Raw genomic sequence first — 24,884 nt, forward strand, 5'->3', positions numbered from 1 at the left:
AAATATACGTGCGAAAGGTATTTTGGTGCGATTTCCATTAACATTTACCTTATACGAGATATAGGCCCTATGTTTGTTATACTTTTCCAGTACTTTAATACTGAACACAAAATTATGTTCTATTATAACAGTGAATGTAGTACATGTTTCTGCCACACATCGTATGCTTGTTTAACCAGGGCGTAGGACAGTCATTTAATGGACAATGTAATAAAAGTGGATCAAAAAAGGACTTAATCTACGATTATATTTTAATCAGTTCGAAGACACCCTGTCTTTAATTCTCCCGTCGCCAGTGACAAAGTAATAAACCAATGGCTTAATCGTATAATTTGACATTGTTCCCAACATCAGGTATTTGCAATTGAAACATTTTCTGCACCCTTCTTACGACTACGGCTAGTCTAACATACATGATATAGTATGAAAATAGTAATATCTGGAGACATACAACTTTAGGAATGGAACATTCAGAGTTAGAAAAGTCACTAATGGCTGTTTTCGTTTCACTTTCGTAAAAAATGTAGCTGTTTTGACCGGTGATAAAAAAACCCAGTTGGAAAATGTTCTACATTACGCGGTAACAACTGTTAGGCCACCTCTTGCGTACAACTTGAATTGAGATCGTTTGAAAGCAGCTATCCCATGCTATATGTTACAAGTGTTTTGTATTTACAACACGAACTACTTGCTAGTCTACATTTTATTACACTAACGAGAATTACGTTAAAACAAACCCATTAATAAAATGTGCGCATCATTCACTGTAAAGCCAGACGTTTTTACTCTTCAATTTTTTTTTTGATTAGGTACGTATGAATAATATTAAAGCTCTGTCGGCGTTCCGCCCTCGAAATTCGATCAGTTTTCGATAAAATAGAGTTATTAGAGTATGGTGCAGGCAGTGCCGTGCATTACTTCCGATATGAACATTGGTGTTCCAGCTCCAAGGCCCCCGTCTGTCTTTTCCTGCTCGTTCTGTTCGTACTCGCAGTCGAAATAATGGCTTTGGCAGTCGAAACAACGACACTGATCCGACATCTTACACGTTATCCCGAACTGCTTGGCCACAGCACGATACAGTTCCTTGCTCGATTTGTGCATTATTTCCGGGCCTTTGGCCGGATTGACTGGAGATGAGGCGTCCGCTTGGGCCTTGAGTCTTGTCTGCAAGAAAAACACAACAGAATTGAATGTAACACCGTTTCCTGCCACTAGAATGTAAATAGAAATACACAAATGGAAAGTATTACTTATTATATAAGTAACATAAAAATTCATAAAACATTCTATGAATTATCATTCTATTAACATTTTTATTTTTAGTAGATTTACTAAAATCAGTTTTTTTGTATAGTTTGTTACTAATTTATTTTTTCACAACTTAGAAGTAAGTCATTTACTGTTAGAAAAGCTCGTAAATCTTCAGTAGAAGAGAAAAACTAATAAATTGAAACATATATGACATTCTGAATAAAAAACCAATACACTAAGAGACTGAAAAGCTAAAAAAAAATAAAAACTGGTATACAAAAAAAACTAAAAAACAGTAAGATTAAAATTCTGTAAATCTATGTAATAAGTGACTGAAAGAATGATAAGATAAATTAAAAAACTAGAGAACTACAAAGTAAAAACATTAAGAAATTGGAAAACTGAAATTACAAGACGAAAAACTGAAAAATTTCCTGGCATTATTTTGTATTTTCTTTGTATGTATTCATTTTTGAAAAACAATTATTTATTAGGAAGTTTTATGAGAAAGTGAATTATGTTTACGATTTGTTTCCGGGATGCCGCCATAATTCATCTTGTAACCTCATAATAAAAATTTATAAGAAAAGTTGTTTACAATAAACTTGGCGGGTTCTTCGTTCCAATTTGGAAATATGTAATACTTGCCTCTTCGAGAACGTGTTCGTAGGACGGCGGCGGGCTGGACGGCACCACCTCCTGCCCCTCCGCCGCCTCCAGAATGGCGGGGACGTCCCTCTGGGGACTGCACACCTCGCTGTCGCATTCTGCAGAAGTCTCCATCGAATTGCTTCTGGTGGAAGAATTCGACTTTGACATCCTGCTGAATTTCAATTTAAACGGCGCCAGTTTTATTGCTCGCTTAAGTCGGTTTCATTACGCAAAAGTTTCGTAAAAAAAGGGCCATTAAGACAGCTGCTGGAGAGTTATTATTCAGTCTTCTGAGGGTGTGGGAAAGACTGAAAGCAAATGATTTTTGTAAGAGAGAATATCGGAGTATTGATCGGACACCTGAATAACGCCAAATAAATTACGCAACGTGAGAAGTGGAGTAAACAAAGTTTGCTTGGACGTGACAACTTGGCTCGTGATAACGAGAGCTTTTGTTGGAGCCCAAGGTTAACAAAAGTTGGGAATTTTTATTTTATTTTTAACTGGTTTACAGTACGCAACTAAACCTTCTAACAACTTCTCAACCTTTTATTTTAAAAAATGTAATTGTTTTTTGCTTATATTTTTTGTGTTTAGTTGTCATATTAAATGCTCAAAATTTTTTAAAATAAAAATGCAAAATTTTAATTAAAAATTATTTTAATATTTGTAATTTTATTAATACTATTAATATTTTTAATTAATTGAAATTAATTAAAAAGAGAAACAGTTATTAGAAAATGCTAATCTTTGTGCAATTCAGTGAAATCTTCCTTAACGGACATCTCCGAATAACGGACACTCTTCACAACGGGCATTTTTGTAGGAACGTAATAAAACCGATACCATAATTTCCATCTCCCATTAGCGGACACCTCTCCACAACGGACAATTAAAAGTTCCTCGTCGGTGTCCGTTGTTGAGAGGTTTTACTGTATTGATTTTTTTTGGTTAGTTTTTAGTGCCTTTATCTTCTATCGTTTAATTTTTTTCATTTTTTTTACTTCAATATTTTATTTATTTCTGAATCAGCTGAAGCTTTATTAAAAAAAATAAAAAGTTTGCAGTTTTACTACAAAAATTGTGAAACATTAAGTAGTAAACCCGACCCCACCCCCAATTTTCATCAGTCGATAACACCGAAAACACGTGCACCAAATTTATATTTCATGAGGTAACTGAATTTAATGCTTGTAAAAGCTCCAAATTTTCACCCTGATTGGCATTTCGGTCAAGTGCACTCCAACCAGCAGCTCTCGAACCGAACTGTCGATTCATCCCTTAAAAATCAGATCCACTCAACTTTCAACAAAAAAAGGAGCTCAGCAAATTTTTCGCAAACCATCGGAAAATTAATAACCCAGTAAAAAGCCCTCGTAAATTTGCAAAATTTACGATGATAGCTTCCGGTGTGAAAATGAAGCGATTAATTTTAAATAGTTTTCCAAGTCCGAACGTGTGGGGTGACTACGCGTAAAATTACGCCCCGTATTGATCTGCAGACCCAAGGGTGTCTCTGTCTACTGCGAACATCCCTTGTAACCACGACTACGTCACCAAAATTTGATAAGAAATCTAACTAGGAATTCAAACCCGGAAGATGGTTTTTCACGAAGCTGTCCGTTGTTGGAAAAATTTTCTATTGTAATTTTGCATGCACTAAATTAGCTAAAGTCTCCACTTACTTGGGGTGTAGCAGTGTCTAGAAAAAGTGATTGTTGTTTTACGTTGGCAAATTTTGTAAATTCTTCGAGTGGTGTTCCAGCACAAGTAAAACCCACATTAGGCCAAGCAAAACAGCTTATTTCGGATGATTTGGACGCTCACCGTCGTCGCGGCGCCACCGTCGAGTTAGGCGCCGCTCGAATGTGCAGTAAACGTCGTCAATAATAATCCACAGCGATATTAAATCAGCCTTAATGGACGCCACTGGGCGATTTAAACAAAAATTGGACCATTTCCTGCCTAACTTTAAGTCAACATTTACACGTTATGATTATTGTGTAGGTAAAACATTGTTGAAATAAAATAAAATTTTTATAAACAGAGTTGCTTGGAAATAACATTATTTTATTATTATTATTATTATTATTATTATTATTAAATTAATGTGAAATTTTTTACAATTTTGTTGCAACTAATTGAAAAAAATTACTGAAACAGTGTTAGCTGCGAGACAGTACATTTAATGTATTCTTAATTAATTATAGTACAGTGTGCTATGTTTTGTGTTGCATTATTTTGTTTTTGTAATTACGGTCTGCATATTTATACCTACACAGAAGAAATACGCTCTATAATTTTTATGTGAAGGGTTGGATTGTATTGTGAATGAAGCGGCACATTGAGTTTGAATTCCATAGTCGACTTGATGAACAACCATTTTTGAACACATTGTATATTAAATATTACAAATTATCTGGCCAGGATAGTTGTTTAATAGCACTTTTTAATTTGTTTTTTTTTCATTTTTAATTAACTTTAATGTAATTCCTACCACGAAGATTTTTTTGGCAAATTGTGCGAGTCTAAGCTGGAACATTGAAACATCTTGTTTTAAATTTTTATTGAACCTGTTATTGCATATAAAAAACTATAGTTTTCCTAGTTAATAAGTCATTTGTGACTCTATCGCTATTCAGTTAAATAATAATATCCCATATTTATTTGCTGCAATCTTGATTGCAATCTGTAATGGCCAGTATAAAAGTGCTAATTTTACCAACTTGAATATTTAAAAGCTACGGACGGGCTGTTCCGCTTATTTATTGTAAACCGCGATGAAACAAATTTATTGTTTAATAACCGTCGTCGTTCTAATCCCGGTAAGAAAATCGTTGTTTCGTTATTAATCTTAGTTAAAATTTATTGTTTTAGACACTCACTGCTCTTGAAAATGAAGGGCAAAATCCTGATACAGCAAATTGTGTTGCGCTAGGTGGACAAAGAATCAAAGATTCTGAAATAGCAAAAATGGCTCATTGCATTCTCACCAAAACGAATTTAATGACAGACAAAGGCACTTTTAATAGTAATCTTTTAAAGGAAAGGCTTAGACAATCTGTGCACAGTGACGAATTAGTGGATAAAGTCGTCATGATGTGCACCGTTGAGAAGGAAACACCACTGAAGAGTGCATTTTCGGGATACAAATGTCTGCGGTACCTTGTACCATGGTTTCCGTTAGACTAATAAAGAACAGTTTTCAATACCCGACCCAAAATAAAGTTTTAAGAGCATTTTGCCTGTTTATTTGCTATTTCGGCCACTTTAGAGGTGGTTTCAAAAATTTACGTTTTTCAAAATGACTAAAACTGGACTTTTTCCGTTATAGCACTGAACACCCCATAGATGTTTAGCTAATTAGCGCCACATTTTCTGTCCAAATCTGTTCGTAAAATTTAACTTTGGCGCGTTGCTTGTGACACCTAGCATATTCTATGCACCTAGCGCCACATGACAGTTGTCAATGTAACACGTCAGTTGTCACAAACACTCATTTTTTATTAAAAAAAAATAGTTTTAATCGAAATGAACTGGTTTAAAGGTGAAATCGCCCAAGCAATCGTCACTTCGAAAGCCAAACAGGCAATATTCGTAGTTTACGTTTACGGTAAGAAACGCAAACGTTATCTAACCTCTCCATGTCGTTTTTCGCCCGTTTTTAGGCAAAGACGATAAGTCAGCGCAAATAACCGAATTAATCGACAAGGAGGAAATCGTTAAAATATTAGGAAGCGATAGCTTTGTGGCAATCAAGATCGAAGCCGACTCTGTACCTTATCAGCAGTTTAGTCAAATTTGTATCCTTTTTTTGTAGTATCCAAGTTTTGTTGATACTTTTAATTGATTTGTCCCTAACTCAGTCAGATAAGCAAGTTCCAACCCCTTCGGTTTATTTTATTGGGAAGCAAGGAGTGCCTATTGAGATTGTGACTGAAGTAAATGATGTTAAAACTTTTCAAGAAAAACTCAACTCGATTCTGCAAAAAGGCGGACTTTCTCCGATTGCTTCACAATCACAAGATTTTATCACCAAAGAACAGGCGCAAAATGTTGTGTGCGAAAACGACGTTTGCACCATGAAAAAAGACGAAACGCCTTCAACCAGTCAGCAAGCTGTGGCAGGAAAAGAGGATTTAACAGTTGAAGAAAAGGTTGAAAGGGCCAAGCAGTTGGTTGAACTGAAGCGAGAAGAGAAAAGAAAGGAGGAGTTTGAGGTAATGTGTGGCTGAATTTAAGTTGGCAACATTTCATAAAACAAACGATGTTTTCATAACTCAGCTACGAAAACAACAATATTTTGGTTCTGTCTCATGTAAAATGATCCGGAGAATCGATTGGTGTCAAGAAAATCGCCAAATTCCCAGTAGTTTTTAAGTTATGAATTTTTCAAAATTTGACCAATTTTTGCTTTTATTTGCAATTTTCTCGAAAACTATTGATTGGTCTTAATTTGTCAAAATTGAAGTCCATTTGACACTTGTAACTTCAAAATCCTCAGTGAAATAATGGCGTAACATCTTGCAGAAAGAGCGCGAGAAGGAGCTTGAGCGTCGTAAAATGGGCCAAAACGTGCAACAGTTGAAACGTTGGCAGGAGGACCAAGAGCTGAAGCAAGTCCTTGAAGAACGTGAAAGAGAAAAGCGCGAAAGTCAGGCGGCTCGTGAACGAGTCTTGGCTCAAATCGCTCAAGACAAGGCTGAAAGAGCGGCAAAATTCTCTCCAACAGCCACAGTTCAACCACAAGCTCACTCATCGCAATCGCAGTCATCTCCAAGACCTGTCAACACAAACACAGCCAGATTGCAATTCCGAATGCCAGATGGCAGCACGGCAACGAACGATTTTTCGAGCAGTGACACGCTAGCAAGTGTCCATGCTCACATTAAAGCTAATTTGCATCTACCGTTTAGCAATTACACACTTTCCACAACTTTCCCTCGAAGAGAATTTACTGAAGCTGAGAATAGTCAAACGTTGTTGCAACTGGGGCTTGTTCCAACTGCTGTTATTTTGATCTTGCCGGTTAATAGGGGAGTCGTTGCTACTAACACAGAAGGAGGGTTTACAGGATTTTTGTGGACTTTGATTACCCCGATTTTGACTCTTTTGGGTTATTTGAAGACTTTTGTGTTTGGATCGGCTCCTGCGCCATCTACTAGCAACGATAATAAGCGAGCCGCTGAAGCGTCATCTAGTGATCACAGGTTTGTTATTCTTCTTAAGATTTATAACTGAAGTTAACAATTTTTACTATTCTTCAAGTTACTCATCAAGAAGGCTGTGGATGTCATACGTCAAAAAAACATGGCTTGCTGCCATTTTTTTTACTTATGTTATCCTGAGTTATATTTTTATTGCAATCTTAATCTAGGGCCTAAAAAAATCTGCCTGTACTATTGAGGAATTGTTTTAGGGGGCAACCAAAAGTTCGAAGGGGTGGCGAAACAACAGTGATTAGAAGGCAGGGGAATATTCATCGTTTGTCCAATAAAAACGATAGTGATGATGAGAATAATACCTGGAACGGTAATTCTACCCAGCAGATGTAAATTATCTTATTACTTACTTGGAATATTTTTCACTAGTTATGTACTTCTTGATGTAAATAAAATACTTAGAATTTTTTATTGCTTGTTTTATTTTCTCATAACACATTAACAATATTTTACATAAGTGTACTCGTACCTATTCAGGAGGCAAAGATTTTCCTTTTGCCAACAGAGTAACTCCTAAGAAACTGTTTCATAAACTCCTGGTATTACTCTGTCTTTAAATGTTCCACACCACCTTTAAAAAAATGAGAAAAATGCAACCGAAAAAACCTCCCCGCAGTCTGCACATGTCGTGTGTATTGTTGGTTGCAGCCCTAGCGCCAGTTTCTAGCAGTGAATAAATTAATTTACTTCGCAATTAAATGCTCAGATTTTTTTACATTGGGTTACGCTAATCATTGTCCAGTTAAGACTTAAATTAAATTACCATCAAGCGAATGATAAAAACTGGATAACGATTCTAGTTATAGTTTCGTTTAAAGAGAAGCTTAATTAATTTTTTTAATAAAAATTATTTTGAGTCTAAAATTTTTGAGTGTGTGAAAAAAATAATTATATTAATTTTTACCAATTTTTTAAAAATTTTGAAGGACAATAAGTGACAAAACTCATAAACTACAAGTCGCACGGATTTTTTTTAAACCGCCAAATTTTTTGATTGGCTTTGATTAGGTATAGTTTTTGAATTTATAAAATAAAAATATCATAACTCGACAACTACTCGACCTAAATAAAAACGGTTTTGCAAGCAAATTCTTTGGGTAATTTTGGGTAAGACCTCGGGTAAGACATTTTTGCAGCCTTTTTCAAGGATAAAATCATATTTTGAACGGTTTTTCGACCTAACATTGTTAACATCCTAAGAAAAACTTACACAGCGCGAACTTCTTATTTATCGATTTGTTGATTTTTTAATTTAAATAATAATAATTAGTAATTAGTTGTTACGAATGTGATGAATTGGCGTAGGTAAGTTAGCCGTTTTGCATAATTCTAGCATCTCTCGGCATTTTTGGCAATTCCTGTGAATTAATTCTCTTAATATAGGCTTGGTAAATTGGTACACATAGTGGCTGTTAACTAATGCGAATCCCAGAAGAGTCGTTCCGAAGTGGTTCGAGACTGATTACCGGTAACCACAACGTTAATTACCACTATAACGCTAGAACACCGATCTGAATGCAGACTAGTACATTAGGAGCACTAACTTGCGCACTCCCAGGCCCGACCTTTGCATAAATAATGTCCTAAGTGGAATGAATCAATAAAAGAAAAGTGATTGCAAGTTAAAATGGGGAAATTAATAGGCCAAGTTTTTCGTGGATCGTGACGACGCAACGTCAAGCCTGGAGCGAACGAGATATAATTTCCGAGGACACGCTTGCAACTCGAGAGTCGTTAGTTTTAACGATGTCGCTAATGAAACAATCCAAGAAGGCAATTATGAGAGATGACACATTTAACTCCAAGTGTTTCCCTCTACACTCATATCTTCGCGAAAATGGACCCAGTGCATCCATCTCGTCGGCAATTTGAAGGAGATGAATGCGGACGCTTTAACTATGCAAATTAACTTTGCCAACACTAAGTACTGTCAATTATAAACTGCGGTGGAGTCGTAACGGTTATTGTTTTTAGCACGAGAAACGGCTTCTTCAGCGCCCAAAAGACGGCCTCCAAGAAATTTTTCTTTCTTACACAAAATATAAAAAACATTATTATTATTATTTCTGTTATTATTCTTATAATGTCTTCAGAAAGTCATTTTTTAACTCCTTCTTTCTATTATGCAAAACTAGTACGATGTGTAATTGAATAATTGAATGGTTTTTAGATTAACTTTTGTCACTTTTCTGTGAAATTGGTTCTACCTACTTCAAACACAAATTGAATCAAAAACCGAGATTTAAATCAAAATTTAGGAGGTGTTAACGTGTATGAGGAGCATCATTTATGAAGTAGGTATCTTTAACACCGATGAGTTACAATAAAAAACGATAAAAACAAAAAATAATTTGTTATCTAACTCCACTAATAAATGATCAAAAGTAACATTGCCAACTAAACCGTGCTAAAAAATGATTAAATATATCGGCATAACTGGTGATTTTTCATCCGATGGCAATAAAAGTTTTGAATTATTGGTCGCATGAACACGCAACCGTTTTAGGATGGAACAAAGGTGGTTGTATGTGCGCGATATACGGTCGTCGCGGGGAGCGAAGCAGAAGGGATGTTATAATTAGCACCAGATTAAAGTAATGTCTGGGGACACATTAAACGATTTAGCTCTGTTAATTAAAAGTGTAGCACGGAGTGGGGCAGTTAGACAAATGGCTGCCGGGGGCGACCACCCCCACTATACAGACATGGCCGCCTTATTAAAGCCAATCATTTTTTCAACCCTCTGGACAAAAAACTCGCAGGTTAATCGGATTAAAAATTTTTCACGCCTCGATTAAGATTGGAATCGAGTGTTTGTACCGCATCATGAGACGGATGAAGAAAAGGGGATGAGGGTGGAGAAAGTAAAGGAGTATGCGAGAGGACCGGTTAATTGTCGCTTGCCCAAGGGACTGTACCCTTAATGGCCGTTGGGGGACATTGCAGTTTTAATCTGGGACTAATTTGGATCGCAGCGCCGTTGCGGACGGACTACGCACTAAGTACTCTGCTGGGCAGCTTGCACGAATTATTCGGAAAAGGGAGAGTCGGCAAAACGGTCTATAACACACAACTTGAGGAATTTAAAAAAAATCTAAAAGGCTGTGAAATGTTATTAACTTTAGATCATAAAAAATATAATAATTTTGTCAAATTGGGGAGGGAGGGAGAGAGGTGGAAGGCTCTTCCCTCCGGAAACTCCCTAGCTGAAGGACATAAAGATGATTTCACTGCCTACTAATTAAGCTTAAATGAACAATCAGCAGTTTTTACGACGCCATCTTGCTCGAGTTACTTCTAGATTAATGATTCGATGCAGTTTCTCGTCTTTTATGTCTTTTTTATGCCAGTTTAAGGATAATTTGTTTGGATTTTCCCCGATATAACCCGACGTTCAATTAATATGTGAGATTAGCAGAATATTATAAAACAAAATGTTTGCAATATAACGGAATTAGAAAAAGCGTATAATATTCAGAATGGCGGAGGTTTTTATGACCCTATCACACTTAAGGGCGATTTTGATCGAGACAGCCTTGGATTAATAGACTAAAAAATATTTTTTTAAGCCTTCTTTTTAATATCTGAATGATTGTAAGCGCTATTTTAAAAGACGTTTCCCATAGCAACATGTTTTCACTACTTTAAAACACGCTTCCCATAGCAACGTGTTTTAATTCAGACGTTTCAACAAAAAAATTTTGGATAACACTCATACGAAAGTTCTCGGGTGTCTAGTAACTTTAGGCTTGTGTTTTTGCACTCGTATTATTAATAAGTATAACCATTCTCGACTTTTTTTCATTAAATTTGTCAATAAAATACTTGACAACCGTTCTCTAGGCAAGTATTTAAAGAAAAAATAACAAAACGTTTTTGGTTTTGCAAATCGTGTTTGTCTTCTATACAGGGTGTCTAAACTAAAATTGAATTCTCCGATCTCGTCCAAGTCTGAAAAAAAAAATGATGAGACGGGTCAATTTTAATTTAAAAAGGGATCAAATTTTATGTTGGTTTCAAACTTATTTCTGCATCTCCCTGAGTTGAGTTTTTGACAAATTGTTTCGTCAAAAAGTAATGCCAAATTGTGTGAAATTTTTTGCCAGTTTTGCCCAAAACTAAGACAAGTAGCCAATTACTACACTGGGTAAAATATCAAATTTTTTTAGCGTTTTAGTGTTTTATCTACTGACGTTTTTTGGTACACCTTGACGTCAATTGGAAAGATTTGTATCAAAAATCATCTTTTAATCCAAAAATAAATCTATGTGATATTCGGTGATATTTTAGTAAAGTAATTGGTTTTTAAGTCGAGTCCTCTAGACAATAACCTTGTCGCCAGGCGCAAGATTTATGCCATTTTTACGATTTGGTTTATTTCATTGAAGTCATAATTCATGTCGCTTTAATGTCCCGTTTTTAATCGATCATTTCCCACAAAGCGCCCACCGTGTGAAACATATTTTAATGCTTTGAAAAATATTTACACGACCTAATCAGTAATACGACTATATTAAAACATAAGTGTTATTTAACTGCAGCACTTTATCAATTATCGATACGGCCAGTCATCCATCTCAGTTCTGTAAACAAATAATGCTCCCAACAGGTAACTCAATCACTGGCTCGCTCTATCTGTTCGGTAGCATATGATATACTGTTGACAGTTGGTCCCATCCATCTGTCACATTAAAATTATTTTAATAGAAATGGGTAATTTACTGGCACTCGAGACATTTGACCGGAAAAATCGCTGTTTGGTTTGTCTAATCCCTGATCAAAGCTTGCCTAAATGCCACCGCGTGAGAGCAAGATTGCTCTTTTTGGCGAAATGTGTACTCAACAGCGATAAGGGTTATTAAAAAATTTAATGGATGTTTTATTGTGTAAACTGTAAATCACATGGAGGAAGGGTGATAATTCTGTTTGGTTTGGATAAATAATAAGTTTTCGAGCAAACTGCTCACAAAATGTTCAGTTTAATTTTATTTGCTAAAATCACTTGTAAATTAAACCCACTAATCTGAGCCCATTCAAAATCTGAACTTAATCCTTATCTTAACTGTGACAAGCACAAAACTAACAATTAATTTTCTAATTAATCGCTCTAATAGATGTGTCATTGTTTCGCCAAGTCACTATTACTTTATAATTATCACTTAAATACGGATCGCGTGTTCGATCCATCAAGCAGATACACATCGACATTCCCAAAAAAGCTCCCATCTTACCACCAACAGCACTCTTAAGAGTGTACCCTTTCAATAGCCATGGGTAAATAAGCTTCAGCTGCCTTCAGATTTTTCAATCGAATCAATCGTCGTATTTACCTTTAACAAGGCTAATAGCTGGTCAAACCCATCGCTTGTTGACGTACGTGCCCAAGTGGGCCCGAAACCAGACCTTCCATAAATACAAAATCTTGATTTCAATCAAACTTAATCTTCATCACTATGCAATCAAAACAAGCATATCATTTAAGCCTTTTATCGATAATGCATGGATTTACTTTATCGCAGGACATTGTTGACCCAACAATCGATCAATTTGGGCTAATCTGGCGAGATCGCTGTCGCAGATAACTACTTGAGAAACTGCTTCTACTTCGCAATTAATCGTGTAATTAGGAGTAATTGACAAATAAACACTCTCAGATCAGGAGAGGATTGCGCAAACTTGGCTGGAGATTATTGGCCGAAAATTCGTTGTTCTTTTCTTGAATAATTCCTCAAACCTATTAGGAGAGTAATTGAGGATGCTGCTACAAGTGTATCGCAAATACCGTCGAGTGCGGTTAATACAGAAGAAGTCCATTAGTGGCCGTTTTTAACTAGTGTTAATTTGTTTGACGCAGACATGTTATACCAATAACTTCCCAATTATCCGTGGATTAGTTAAGCAATTAACGTCAGGTTTAAGGACTTGATGGAACGTAAATATCGGAGCAAATTTACTTTTTGTTGGGCTACCGTTTACCACATGTAGTTCAATAATGTTGGTAACCGGCCGATTTAACTTAAAACGCTTGGAAAAATAAAAGCACTGAGTAAACAGTGATTCATCTTAACTGTACTTATTTTAAGCACGTTTTCTCCAAAATAAATCAAGAAAGTCGTTCTTTTAAAAGAACGGTTTAAGTGACTTTGATTAAACTTTGATTAAAAGATTAAATTCAATGTATCTAACTCACCTTTTATTTTTTAATGTATAAACAATACAACACTTATTGAAATTTGAAGATTTTAAAACCATTATTGTCTACGAAATGTATGTAAGAATTCTATTCTATTCCAAATAAAAAAATCACACAATGAGGCCCTAAGTAGTATTATTTTTGCTTTTTCAAGTTTTTAATAAGCGCTTTTTTGAACTAAAAGTTATTATAAATTTATGAAAAATGCACATATATAGAAACAATACTAAAGTATTTGCTGCTTTTGTATGACTATTAGTTTTTGTGATAAAGATAATAGATAAAAATATACTTTTAACAGATTAACCTTGTATATTTCTATCAGTTTTAGTTAGTTACTGGTTAATTACTGTGAAAAATCAAACGGTATTCAAGATATCGGAGAATATTTTTTTAATTATTTTTTTTACTAGTATAATTTTTTCCAAAATTGTTATTTTTTGGGAATGTGTACGTAAAATGCTAGAAGAAACCGCTAAATCATCAACAATTTTAAAAATATGGAAAAATATTTATATCTACACAGTGTTCAGAAATGGTTGTTTCACTTATAAAATTTAAACGTAATGTGTCGCATAATTTCAATTATAAATGTCGTCAAATTAATGCAAAAAACGTTCAAAAAACGAAAGAATTGTCAACAACAAAAATCACGGAAATATAAAACACAAACCATATCTTTGTCGAAAAATGGAAAAAAAATTGTAAAAAGCAAATTCAATGCTTTGACAGTGATGACAATTCTTAGAAACTACAATAGACATTTGGACAAAGCGAAACATTGCATTTGAATTCAATAGTCGACTTGATGAACAACCATTTTTGAACACTTTGTACAATTTTGATTTTTGATTTGTGTGTTGTGTGCATAATAAAATAACACAAAATAATTTAGATCGAATAAAATTTGCCAGATTCTCTAGTATGCCGTAAAAAATTACGGACAACTTTTATGAAATCGAATTTTTTTAAGTTTTAGTAATTTTTTATTTTGTCTAATTATAAAAAATACAAAGAGACAAAGTTGTAATTTTTTATACAACATGTACCTAAAATGTTCCGAGAATTCGATTGATGACAGAAAGTTGCGAATTTTTTGTTGTTGTGTACCTACTTTTTTGTCTCTGGATTGCCCCTTTGACGGTATTCACAATTTAAATTAAGCGGCACATTAAGTTCAAATTTCATAGGTGACTTGACAAACGACCATTTTTAAACACATTGTATATCTTATAAATTATTATAAATATTAAATTAAAAATAATATTAATAAATAAAAGCCGAATAAAATTAATTTAATTAAGTTACTCAATGTGACCAACTTAATTTCAAAGTCGTAGGCCACTTTGACCAGCATTGGTGCTTTTCCTGAAATTTCTATAATCTCAAAATTTTCAAGTTTGTGATGAAAATATTAAAATGAAAATCTGTATATGTGTTTTGTAATAAAGTTGGTTATTACACAACATTAGAGCAGATTGCAAATTCCACATAATTCCCCAGCTATTTCCGTCTTGTTATTAACATTAAATACCGGCAGTTGTTGAATTAGCCCATTTTTCAGCCAATAATCTAAATCAGTTTAAATATCAGTGCAGTAATTTTTTCCACAAATCCCCCAACACCTAATCCAAGCCATACGTCCCCCTCGAAGGCCATCATAACTCATCAGTTTTATCGACAGAGAAAATAACTCCCCAACACATAAAGGCCGAAAAAACAAGCTACAATTAACCCAAATCGAAACAACTTGCAAAAACCACAAAAATAAATTACCTCTCTCACCGAAATATATCTGCGATTCTGTCACTTTCAGACAAACCTCGATCAGAAGCCCGCATTCACAAAGCTGAAAATCGGCTGAAAGCGCGGTGGTGGTTGCCACGCAACTACGGGGGGTAAAAGGCGGGGCCTGAAAGTTTCAGGCCAATGAGCGGGCGCCGTTTCCGCGCACTGCTCGAGTGTGTGTAATGTATCGTCTAATGTCGCTGTAATGCATGATATTATTAGGATAATACATTTCAAATCGGTTAGTCTATGTACAGCTCGGCTGGGGCGAAGTTGGCGTTGCTGTCACATGACCATGGACACACTCATCTAGTGCGAGTCGCGGTGGCTGTGCTTGTTTTTTGTTTCACTAAATAAATTCAAAAAATGGCGCAATTTGAAGAGTCGCACCTGGTGCACGATTACCAGGCGAAACCGCTGAATATGGATACGAAAATTCAGGAAAACAAGGGCTCCTTCTGCATAGATGCCCTTCTTTCACGTGGTGATGACCGTCCGACGTCGCCCGAGACGTCCCGAAGCATATCGCCGACGTCTACGAGGAGTCGGAGTCCCCCGATTTCACCAGGAAGCGAAGAAGTGCCCCAGACTGCTTTTGTACCAAGGCCGGGACTTTTAAACCACATTTATCCGAATGGAGGCAATTTTTACGGTTATCAGGCGCAACCTCAAGCTTCGGCCTTTCATAGTTTAGACGGTGCGATGATACAAAAGGTCCAGTTGCCGGTCAATCATCATAATCATAATCAGTTGCACCAGATGCAGCTGGAGTGGCTGGCAAGGACGGGGATGTTTTACCCCAGGCTGCCCGATTTAGCAGGTAGGGTTGTAGAAATACTACTGAAATTGTTAGGAGAATATCGCGCTAAAAGGCCATTTTCATCAAAGTTATTAATTCAAAAATAAAAATAAAAAAATTGGTGCTATTTGAACATTATTTCGTATGTACAATTTGAAAGTAGAATAATATTCAATTCACACTTAAAAATTTTTGTGAATTCACTAGGTGAATAAAATTCATAAAATTTTTTAGTGAATCATTGAATCAGTGAATCAAAAAATGCTCTAGGTACTTAATAGGTCGGTCTTATTGAAATTGTTAAATTATAATTTGAATGGAATAAATAGACAAAAAAATGAGTAAAGACAAATTAAAATTTTATTATCTGCCACTAAGTGTTGTTATATACCTACAATTACCGATACATCTGTAGTTTTCTTGAAATTTTGTACAATCAATTAATTAATATCAAAAATAAAAACTACAAAACTAAGCCGCTTCGATGGTTCTTATTTTTACAATAAAAGTATCGCAGTATTTATCCAAAATTATCAAAAATATTTAATTTCCATGCAAACCAAAAATTGTTTGTAAGCAAACAGTTTGCACAGTTTACTAATATACAAGGGTGTGTCTGAATTTGTTTTGCTCAAGGATAGTTTTGAAGGCAATACAAGTAATATTGCTATTTTTAGCTTGTTTTGCCAAATTTATGTGAAATAAGTGACTTTATGGCTAAAAAGTTACTTTTTAACTTGGCATTAAAAAAAAATGACATCGTAACTCAATAACGAATGGCGAATGTCACTATGGTGTCAGAATGCAGAATTTACAGAATTTAAAAAAATAAAATTGACCAGAGGAAGATTTTTTTTGAAAAATGACTAATAAAGATATAAATTTTGTGTGCTATCTTTGGTTGTCTGTATAATAACTTCAAATCACTTACGTGTTTTTTCTGCAAAAAATTAAAATCTGTGTATAAAATGTCACTAATGAAACAAGGTGGTCCAGAAGGTAAAAAAAGATGCATTTTTTCATAAAAAATAATTTTTTAGTTTAATATTTTAATAGTATACAGGATTAGTTTAAAACATATCTTTTCTATAATATTATTTATTATTATAGGTAAAATTTTTCAAAAAATCAAAAAAATATCTTTGCACTGGTCGATTTTTTTTTAAATGCTACATTTTGACTCCATAGCAATATTATTGAGTTTTGAGTAATCACGTCACTTTTAATTTTTTATTAATGACATACAACTTTTTTCGTGTTTTTGATAAGTGCATTTTATCTTTAAAAATAATCAATTACAAAGTTATAAAAATAACAAATTTATCGATACCTAATTGAATAATTAAATTACATACAAAGGGTATCTAACTTCTCATTAATTATCTTAGTGTGGACACTATTGAACCTAATTTTCTGTACTTATATTTAATTTTTAATTATATACAGAGTGTCCAAAAAAGTGTGGCGTCATAATATTTTTTAATAACATAATGCTATTACTTTTTGTGCCCATTAGGATGCCCTTTTAGCTAGTGATCAATCGCTAAAATACTATTCAAATAGATTTAAGGATTACTATTAAAAAATAAAATTAAAAATTAATAAAATACAAACAGTGCCAAATTTAGTGATTTTAATATCATTTGATGCAACAGTAAAAAACTAACAACCCCATCGTAAATCTCGGCATTCCCAATTGTATTGCGTCCGAACAAATGATTAGTACAGTCTATGCATTCCTGCAAAATCGTTCTTAATTCGCTGCAAATGCTCTGTTTCCGCCAAGCTCTTCTCTTCCCATCGAATTTTAGCACCGCTGCTTCGCTCTGCCCCTGCAATTAGCTAACTTGATTTGGGAGATCCCTTTCCGGGGATCTGTTCACAATGTGTTGTCAATGTTTTGTTCCGCTGCGTCTTTATTCCTTTAGTTCAGAGTTAACTTGATTACTCAACGAAAATTTGTGCTTTGTTTTCAGCGCACGACGCGATTTGAATTAAAGATTAGTAATTAGCAACGGAAATACACCCAAGATCGATATCGAAAAATTTCGTTCAAAGACAACAAACAAATCTCATTCGAATTAATAAGTGTTTTAATCAATCAAAATTGGAATTTGGTAATCGCGCGTCAATCAATTCGAGGTTAAAACGGTGACGAAACTAATCGGAGCAGTTTAATTTACTTCGGCGGAAAATGAAATCTCAGATGGATTCGGTTTGTTTTTCAGCCTCTGAAAGCGTATTAGGCGATTATGGATCGAGGCTGATGAGTTATTTCGGTTTGTTGACTCAAGCCGAAACCATTATTTGCCTTGTTCTTTCGACTTTGTCAAGAAATTACTCGACTGTGGCGAAAATTCCAAAAAAGCGAGATATCACTATAATAACTGATATGATTGATGTCCTTATTGTTTATTGTTTTTAATACAAGATCATGCCAATAGAGAAATAGAGAGTAGTTGCACCTGATGGTGATAAATACCAGACACTTGGATTTTTTTAGCTATTTCATAAAAATATAAACACAAATCAAGATCTAAGAAGGAAATAATGGATCTAATCGAATTTGGGTCATAATTGCGATATAATCTGACAACACCGATTGTGTGAGTGATGAGCCTCTAATCGATCGAACGATTTCTATTTCCTTTTTCTGAAAAATAATAATTGACTCTGGGCTTTCTGCAATGTATCCGAAACTTTTCCCGCGGTTAATCCGTTTATTTTCCTCGCGATCAGTTCCGTTTTTGTCGCCTTGAGAGAATCCTTCTTCGCCTTGTTGTCAGGTTTAGGATCGATGTTGATGTCGATGGCAGGTTTTTTGGGAGTTATGTGCGGTGGGTGGAGTACAGCGAGCGAGAGGAGGATCCGGAGTTTTCCGGTTAGTTTAGCAACGTAACAGAGACGCCCGGACCTAATGTAGTGCTGATCATGTTAGAATGTGTTTACAAGCCCAATTTACAATCGTCGTCCTCGCCTTGCGACGGCTCGTCAGCCGGTTTGTTTGTCTTACCAATAAGATGACGCATACTCTGATGGCATGGCGGCAGCAGGAACAACCATTGCAGAGAAGGTCACTTTTTATATAATGAACCGAGCAATGGCGAACTCACGCCTCCAGCTGGAAGAAAGCTCAATTCTTGTGGGCTTTATCCGATTTTTTCAAAACTTGCGAAAGAGAAGCGAATAAAATAAGATAGAAATGATAAAAAAAGAAGACCAATATACCAAATCTATCCACATACACAGAGAATTTAAAAAAAAATTAAAAAATACATATTAAAACAAGAGATCCTCAAGGCACTGTAATTGGCCCTTTTCTTTTTGCAGTATACAGGGCCGCTAAAAAGTAGGGATAAGTAAAGTATTTTTATGTACTCATATATTATTATGTTTGTATAGGAATATAATGATTATTTACGTTTTTATTTGACGTTATGCCACATTCTGGTGATAAGAAAGAATATTCTAATCTGTTCGATATTCTGTAGATTAATTGAAATTTGGTTCGCTTTAATTAAAATCACTGCTTGGAAACTTTAAAACTTTTTGAAGCCTCGGCTTGAAATTTATTTTCCGACTGCGGCATATTCGTTTCGATTTAAGTGTCTTGTGAACGAGGCTTTTGAGGGCCGATCCAGAGCCGGAACGAGCGTCGCGTTCATTGTTAGCTGTAATTTGATTACACTTCATCAAGAGTGCGCTGTTTTCAGCAATGCCGCTTAGATGAGCTGCAATTTGCATTTAATTATCACATATAATGCGCATTAAACGGCCCGTGTGCTAGCAGTTCGCGTAACCGTGAAATCGGACCTCGACGAGGATTTGAATTTGTAATTTTCATCGTTATACTGTCATACAGATTTAGAGCCGAGCACAAAAATTAAAGTGGCCTGTGACTTGGAAATTCGGTTGGCAACATTAATTTGAAGATATTATCGAATCCGGAACGAGTAATGTGATAGTGAACGGTGTTGAACAAACACAGTGTGCAAAGATAAATATGGATAAAGAGTCAGTTTCTTGGAATTTTGGCAGATCAAGCCTTTGACAACGTTGGCGGTGCGAATCAGTGTTGCCAAGTATGCGCGAAAAATATTAATTAGGGATAATTAAGCTCTCACGCTTGATACGAAATTAATTAAAAATAATCTAGCGTGTGCAAGCATTTCGCTTATTGGAAATCGGCCATATAAATAATCCAAATATTTGATCACAGATGAGACCCGGCAAATTATGCCGTAATTTTATATTAAATTTTGAATCATATCACCATATGTCTTGGATTGAGATAATAATTCAGAAATAGTGTGTCATTATCTTCAAACGAGCTTTAGTTATCGGCATAATTGAAATGGGGCTTAATAAATGCGTTTAATTATGATAAGTTCACAATAAAATTGGATTAATTGCAGATAAGCGCAGCCAGCCCTTTGAGTTTTATTAATTCTGATTTCGTACAGTTTTTCCATGCGATTGAAAAATTCTTTCCGAGTTATAAACCACCACTGCATCATCACGCTCTAAAATCAATTAATCATAATAGAATTACCGCGCTGTCAAATAACGTATTGAAAATTCACACACCCCATAGTGATAATAAATAAATTGGTACAAGTTGAAAATAAACAAAGTGATGATGGGGTGGCATGGCAGGACGACAGATGGCCACCTGCTAATATAACTTGTATAAATACAGGGTGATTCTAAATAGGGCCAAATATCAACAATCCATTGAATTATAATAGGCCGGCCGTGAAATATATGACACCTAATGGGATCAATTGAGAGGGGCTTTCGTCCATTATCATTAAACTTTGTTTACAGTTATCCTGCACGAAATTACCGCCTCACACTGACATTATTACAACTGTTGGCTGTTGACGCACAAGTGGACAATTCTTTGCCGCAATGGAAAAATTCTATTAGTATTACATCGATTAGTATGTAAATAAATAACTAACTTTAGGATTGTTTAGAACACGAGCGAGCGCAGTGAGTGAGAAAATAACCATTTCCAAAGCATTTTTAGGCGAATCATCTGTAAATTGTCTTTGATTATTCAAAAATAATGAATTGACAGTTTTTAGAGCCGTAATATTTTTTTTCGTTTTTACAAAATTTGTGTCGTTTTTGAGACGTAGGGAGCGTGAGCCTGGAACGATGGCTTTTATAAATCAGTCGCAGATACCTGTCTAAACTAATTTGCATTTTTTGCTCGCGTACACGTCTGAAATCGTCTCGCAAGTCCGATTGAGCGCCCTAATGCCGGCAATTTATAAGCATTGAGCGCTCGCATATCGCCATATATCAGGAAGCAATCGGCCGAATCGCAGGAGGGCTTTAAAACATTCTGATGATCGTTTCGGTCTGATTTACAGCTGAAATTCCACGTTTCAGAGCCATTATCCATGGTATTATCCTTAACTTGTTTTATGTTTGTTGGAAGAAAACGTTCCGAGGAATTATTGCCTCGGTGAAATATCGCTCGGCCGCAATTAGTGCCGACTGGAAAATGAAGCTGAAGATCCTTCCTTCCGTTCCTTGTTTATTTAATTATTCATAGTGCTGCTGTTGGCCTTCCTAATTTGTCAGCATATTGCGTATAAAACCTGTGGCCAGAAGGGCCGTATGTTTGCAGTGTATTTATCACTGGGACCCCTGATTGTGCCATTGTCATGATAATTTAATATCCTAATACATTTAACGACACCCTAATTTCACCCCACGAGATGCGGCATTAAGACTATGGTGGCGGTGGTGGTGCCGGCGATTTTATGGCTGATTGGGCGCGTTTAACGGACGCTTGCTTGTTTTGTTTAGTGGCGTAAAAAGCGCGCTCAGGGACTCTTTGGCCAAAGCCCAAAGCTCGGATGCTTTATTACAAGAGCCACTTTGCTCCACATACTCGCAAAAATAACAATTCAACAAAAAATAATTATTTGGGATTTCGTCACAAACATAAATAAACATCTGTATCCAATCCGTTAGTAGCTACAAAAATTATGTCCCTAAGTTTTGAACCCGTTTTCACACTTTTCTAAGTTTTTAAATAACAGCAATCAAGTTTGTTATTATTATTAAATAATTAACAAAACTTGGATTTTTGCCTAAATTTGTGGATTTTGACTAATTGTCTCCAGCTTTAAATTGCCAAAAAAAAAGCTGCCCTTTTTATCCGTCCTGAAAACCCAGCCCGGTATGCAAACGTGCCGAATGTTTAGGTGGGACACATTATCCAAGTTAATGACAGCAATTAAAGTAATTTATCGGAGAGCACTTGCCGTCAACACGAGCGAATTGAAAGGGGTTGTTGCTTTCATCGACTCAACCCATGTGGTTAACTGGGATTTTCTCCGCTTAATTTATACCGTACGTAACGCCACATGTGTTATTTGCTTCGACGATATGTCACGGCTTTTCTGATGGTTCAGTTTTATTTGGGGCTGAACCACCATGTTTGTTTTCGAAATTAGCATCCCCCTGCTTTAACGCTGCGCTGATTTTTGATATAACTAATTCTAATGCTTTTTGCGAGATTAGAAGGGAAGCCAATTTGGACAAGCCACACACGGTCCCAACATCACAAAGGGAAATTATTTAATCAAGTGCTTACACTTATTTTCCTATTGTTTTCAAAACTGAGTAAAAGACCAACCGATAATGATTTTTTATTGAATAGTTAAAAGTATGGATATGTAAATGTTAGGATAGGAAACGACGTACAAATAAAACGTACCCGTCCTCGATAGTTCCGTTAATGCCGCCAGAGAGCGCAGCTGTCCAGAAGAATGAATTTGAACCAAAACGCTGGGAATACAGTTGAAAATACAAAAAAAAGTGTAAGGAACAAAGTTGTAGAGAATTAAATTTCCTATAAAATAGTTCGTAACTCCATATCTCTATCTTCTACAGTTTAGGTATAAATTAACTTTCTGTTACTTAACCACCCGTAAAATGAAACAAATCCGTCGCTTCAAAGTCTCAGAACATCTTTAAGGCCTAAACCTTTGACGTTAGAAATATGGTCTCGCAGACTTTTTTGAAGAAAATTTAATTCTCTACAAATGTCTTCCTAACATTTTTCTTATATATTTAACCGTATTTACAGCGTTTTGTAAAATGCGAAACGAAGCGCAAATTTTTAATTGAAAATAATTTTTTCTTCTATTTGTCCTATTTGTCTGTTGCATTTTTTCCAAATAATTAGTAAATTGGTTGGATTTTTTTTGGTTCAGAAAATCTCGTTTCGCCTCCTAACTAGTTGAAAGTAATGCCTAATTGATTCAATTTGCAAATAGACGGCCCCGTTTCGCCCCCTGTGCGTGTCCACTCATCATGCCCCCGGCTTATTCGGGCCATTACATTCGGTAATTTTGCTTGTTGCAGGTTGCGGCCCTGGCCACGCTCTTTTGGGTAAAACGCGGCGGCCTCGCACAGCCTTCACCTCCCAGCAGTTATTAGAATTAGAGAAGCAATTTAGACAGAACAAATATCTATCACGACCGAAACGGTTCGAAGTAGCGACAAGCCTAATGTTGACCGAAACTCAAGTAAGTAAGAATCGGAAATCAAGCCAGAGACGTGATAAATTCGCATCACATTTCGTGCAGTTAGTCATCACAATCCTAAAATATGACTTCTGTCTGTTTGTTTGAAGTTGGGCTTAACCCTGCTATAACTCTCGCAAGAAGAAAACAGTTTTGATTTTGTTTGTTGTTATTGCAGGAATGGTTTTACGATTTTTTGTTGTTGTTGTAGGTGAAGATTTGGTTTCAAAACCGGAGAATGAAGTGGAAACGCAGCAAAAAGGCCCAGCAGGAGGCGAAAGGTACGTCCAAGGATGATTCAGTGTCGTCGAATAAGCAAGCAGTGAGTTCGTCCCAAAGTAACTGCAAGCCAACGTCGTCGCAGGAAAACATGGAAAGTCAGTTGGTGGAAACTGATAGTCGAAAAATTCAAGATGAATCTCTGTACAGACCCTACGTTGTGTAAAAACCAGTGATAAAATTGCTAGCGTTTATGTTTTTGTAATTGTAAATATTTATTAATAAAGTGTACTGTGAAGTATGATCTCGTTGAATACGTTTTTGTGACGCTACCTCATTGTGTTAAATTTCCAAAACTTAGGGAGTTGTACATATTTAAAGTTCCTAATTATAAATACTATGTAAATGGAGGATGAAAAATAAACGATAAAACGAGAGTTTATCACCCGATTTTTGTGTTTTCTTACTCGCCAAACATCCAAATCGCAAAATAACATCACAACTGTGGAGAAAATACAAATTATTACAAAATTAATAGGACGAGATAATAATCACATTTTTTAAATAACTCTGCTCTGAGCTAAAATTTTTAAATAAATATTTTTGAGTACCCACTAAAAGCTTACCTAGACTGTCATTCATTCTCGAATTCATTTATGAAAAATCTTGCTATCGTTTCGTATATTTAGTTGTAATAATAAAAAAAAAATTTGCATATTTTTAGAAGTCCTGGTATTTTTAAAATAACAAAATTTGAAAAAAATATCACTATAAATTTTAATTAGACTATGACAAAAAATATACAGTAATATTCGCACTTATAGGAATTTTCTGGAACAAAGATTCAAAATTTTTTATAAGAGACAAAAATTGCTACTAAAAGACCATTTCTAGAAAACAATTTTTCAATTTATCAATCTCGTATGCAATAGTTAATCAATTAACCAATAAAAACTTTCAATTACAGTTACGTAGTCACTTTCAACCAATCAAATCAATGTTACAGTTTCTATTTAACATATTATGGGTAATTTTTGCTGAAAGAATTGTTAGATTTGTGCAAGAAATACAGAATCCAAAATCAATTGTAAACTGCTTCCATATCAAACTATCTTGTCAAAGTATTCCCATGATTCAATGCGGTGGCGCCGCTAGAAGCAAGCCAAATAAAACATACGTAAAACAATTGAAGCGCGAACGAGGGTGAT

The 24,884-nt window shown here is 35.3% G+C and overlaps 3 protein-coding genes and 1 non-coding gene across 4 annotated transcripts; 3 read left to right on the plus strand and 1 right to left on the minus strand.

Moving 5' to 3' along the window:
- Positions 1-536: 536 nt before the first annotated feature.
- LOC103313501 (uncharacterized) lies at positions 537-3,731 on the minus strand. Its single transcript, XM_008196937.3, has 3 exons — positions 3,591-3,731; positions 1,903-2,213; positions 537-1,167 (listed from the first exon to the last, which is right to left on the minus strand). Exons 2-3 carry the CDS (start codon positions 2,071-2,073, stop codon positions 886-888), a joined length of 453 nt encoding a protein of 150 aa, XP_008195159.1. The 5' UTR covers positions 2,074-2,213; positions 3,591-3,731; the 3' UTR covers positions 537-885.
- An 804-nt stretch (positions 3,732-4,535) lies between these two features.
- Positions 4,536-5,144, plus strand: LOC100142067 (odorant binding protein C21). Its single transcript, XR_010333447.1, has 2 exons — positions 4,536-4,730; positions 4,783-5,144. It is a non-coding gene; the product is annotated as an odorant binding protein C21 (transcript).
- Positions 5,145-5,346: 202 nt separating this feature from the next.
- LOC661512 (uncharacterized protein) lies at positions 5,347-7,538 on the plus strand. Its single transcript, XM_967667.5, has 5 exons — positions 5,347-5,518; positions 5,574-5,708; positions 5,776-6,125; positions 6,436-7,115; positions 7,325-7,538. Exons 1-5 carry the CDS (start codon positions 5,437-5,439, stop codon positions 7,458-7,460), a joined length of 1,383 nt encoding a protein of 460 aa, XP_972760.1. The 5' UTR covers positions 5,347-5,436; the 3' UTR covers positions 7,461-7,538.
- A 7,788-nt stretch (positions 7,539-15,326) lies between these two features.
- exex (extra-extra) lies at positions 15,327-23,980 on the plus strand. Its single transcript, XM_008196938.3, has 3 exons — positions 15,327-15,928; positions 23,297-23,460; positions 23,669-23,980. Exons 1-3 carry the CDS (start codon positions 15,475-15,477, stop codon positions 23,900-23,902), a joined length of 852 nt encoding a protein of 283 aa, XP_008195160.1. The 5' UTR covers positions 15,327-15,474; the 3' UTR covers positions 23,903-23,980.
- Positions 23,981-24,884: the final 904 nt, after the last annotated feature.

This window comes from Tribolium castaneum, chromosome 3 (assembly GCF_031307605.1).
Source record: "Tribolium castaneum strain GA2 chromosome 3, icTriCast1.1, whole genome shotgun sequence".
Taxonomy (NCBI): Eukaryota; Metazoa; Arthropoda; class Insecta; order Coleoptera; family Tenebrionidae; genus Tribolium; species Tribolium castaneum.

What these genes read in the sequence shown, in the direction of transcription:
- LOC103313501 (XM_008196937.3), bottom strand. Translation starts at nt 2,073, where the DNA reads ATGTCAAAGTCGAATTCTTCCACCAGAAGCAATTCGATGGAGACTTCT. An exon ending in ACGAACACGTTCTCGAAGAG is followed by an intron (nt 1,168 to 1,902) that starts GCAAGTATTACA and finishes TTTTTCTTGCAG; the next exon opens with ACAAGACTCAAGGCCCAAGC.
- exex (XM_008196938.3), top strand. Translation starts at nt 15,475, where the DNA reads ATGGCGCAATTTGAAGAGTCGCACCTGGTGCACGATTACCAGGCGAAA. An exon ending in CAGGCTGCCCGATTTAGCAG is followed by an intron (nt 15,929 to 23,296) that starts GTAGGGTTGTAG and finishes TGCTTGTTGCAG; the next exon opens with GTTGCGGCCCTGGCCACGCT. An exon ending in TAATGTTGACCGAAACTCAA is followed by an intron (nt 23,461 to 23,668) that starts GTAAGTAAGAAT and finishes TTGTTGTTGTAG; the next exon opens with GTGAAGATTTGGTTTCAAAA.
- LOC661512 (XM_967667.5), top strand. Translation starts at nt 5,437, where the DNA reads ATGAACTGGTTTAAAGGTGAAATCGCCCAAGCAATCGTCACTTCGAAA. An exon ending in ATTCGTAGTTTACGTTTACG is followed by an intron (nt 5,519 to 5,573) that starts GTAAGAAACGCA and finishes GCCCGTTTTTAG; the next exon opens with GCAAAGACGATAAGTCAGCG. An exon ending in TCAGCAGTTTAGTCAAATTT is followed by an intron (nt 5,709 to 5,775) that starts GTATCCTTTTTT and finishes TAACTCAGTCAG; the next exon opens with ATAAGCAAGTTCCAACCCCT.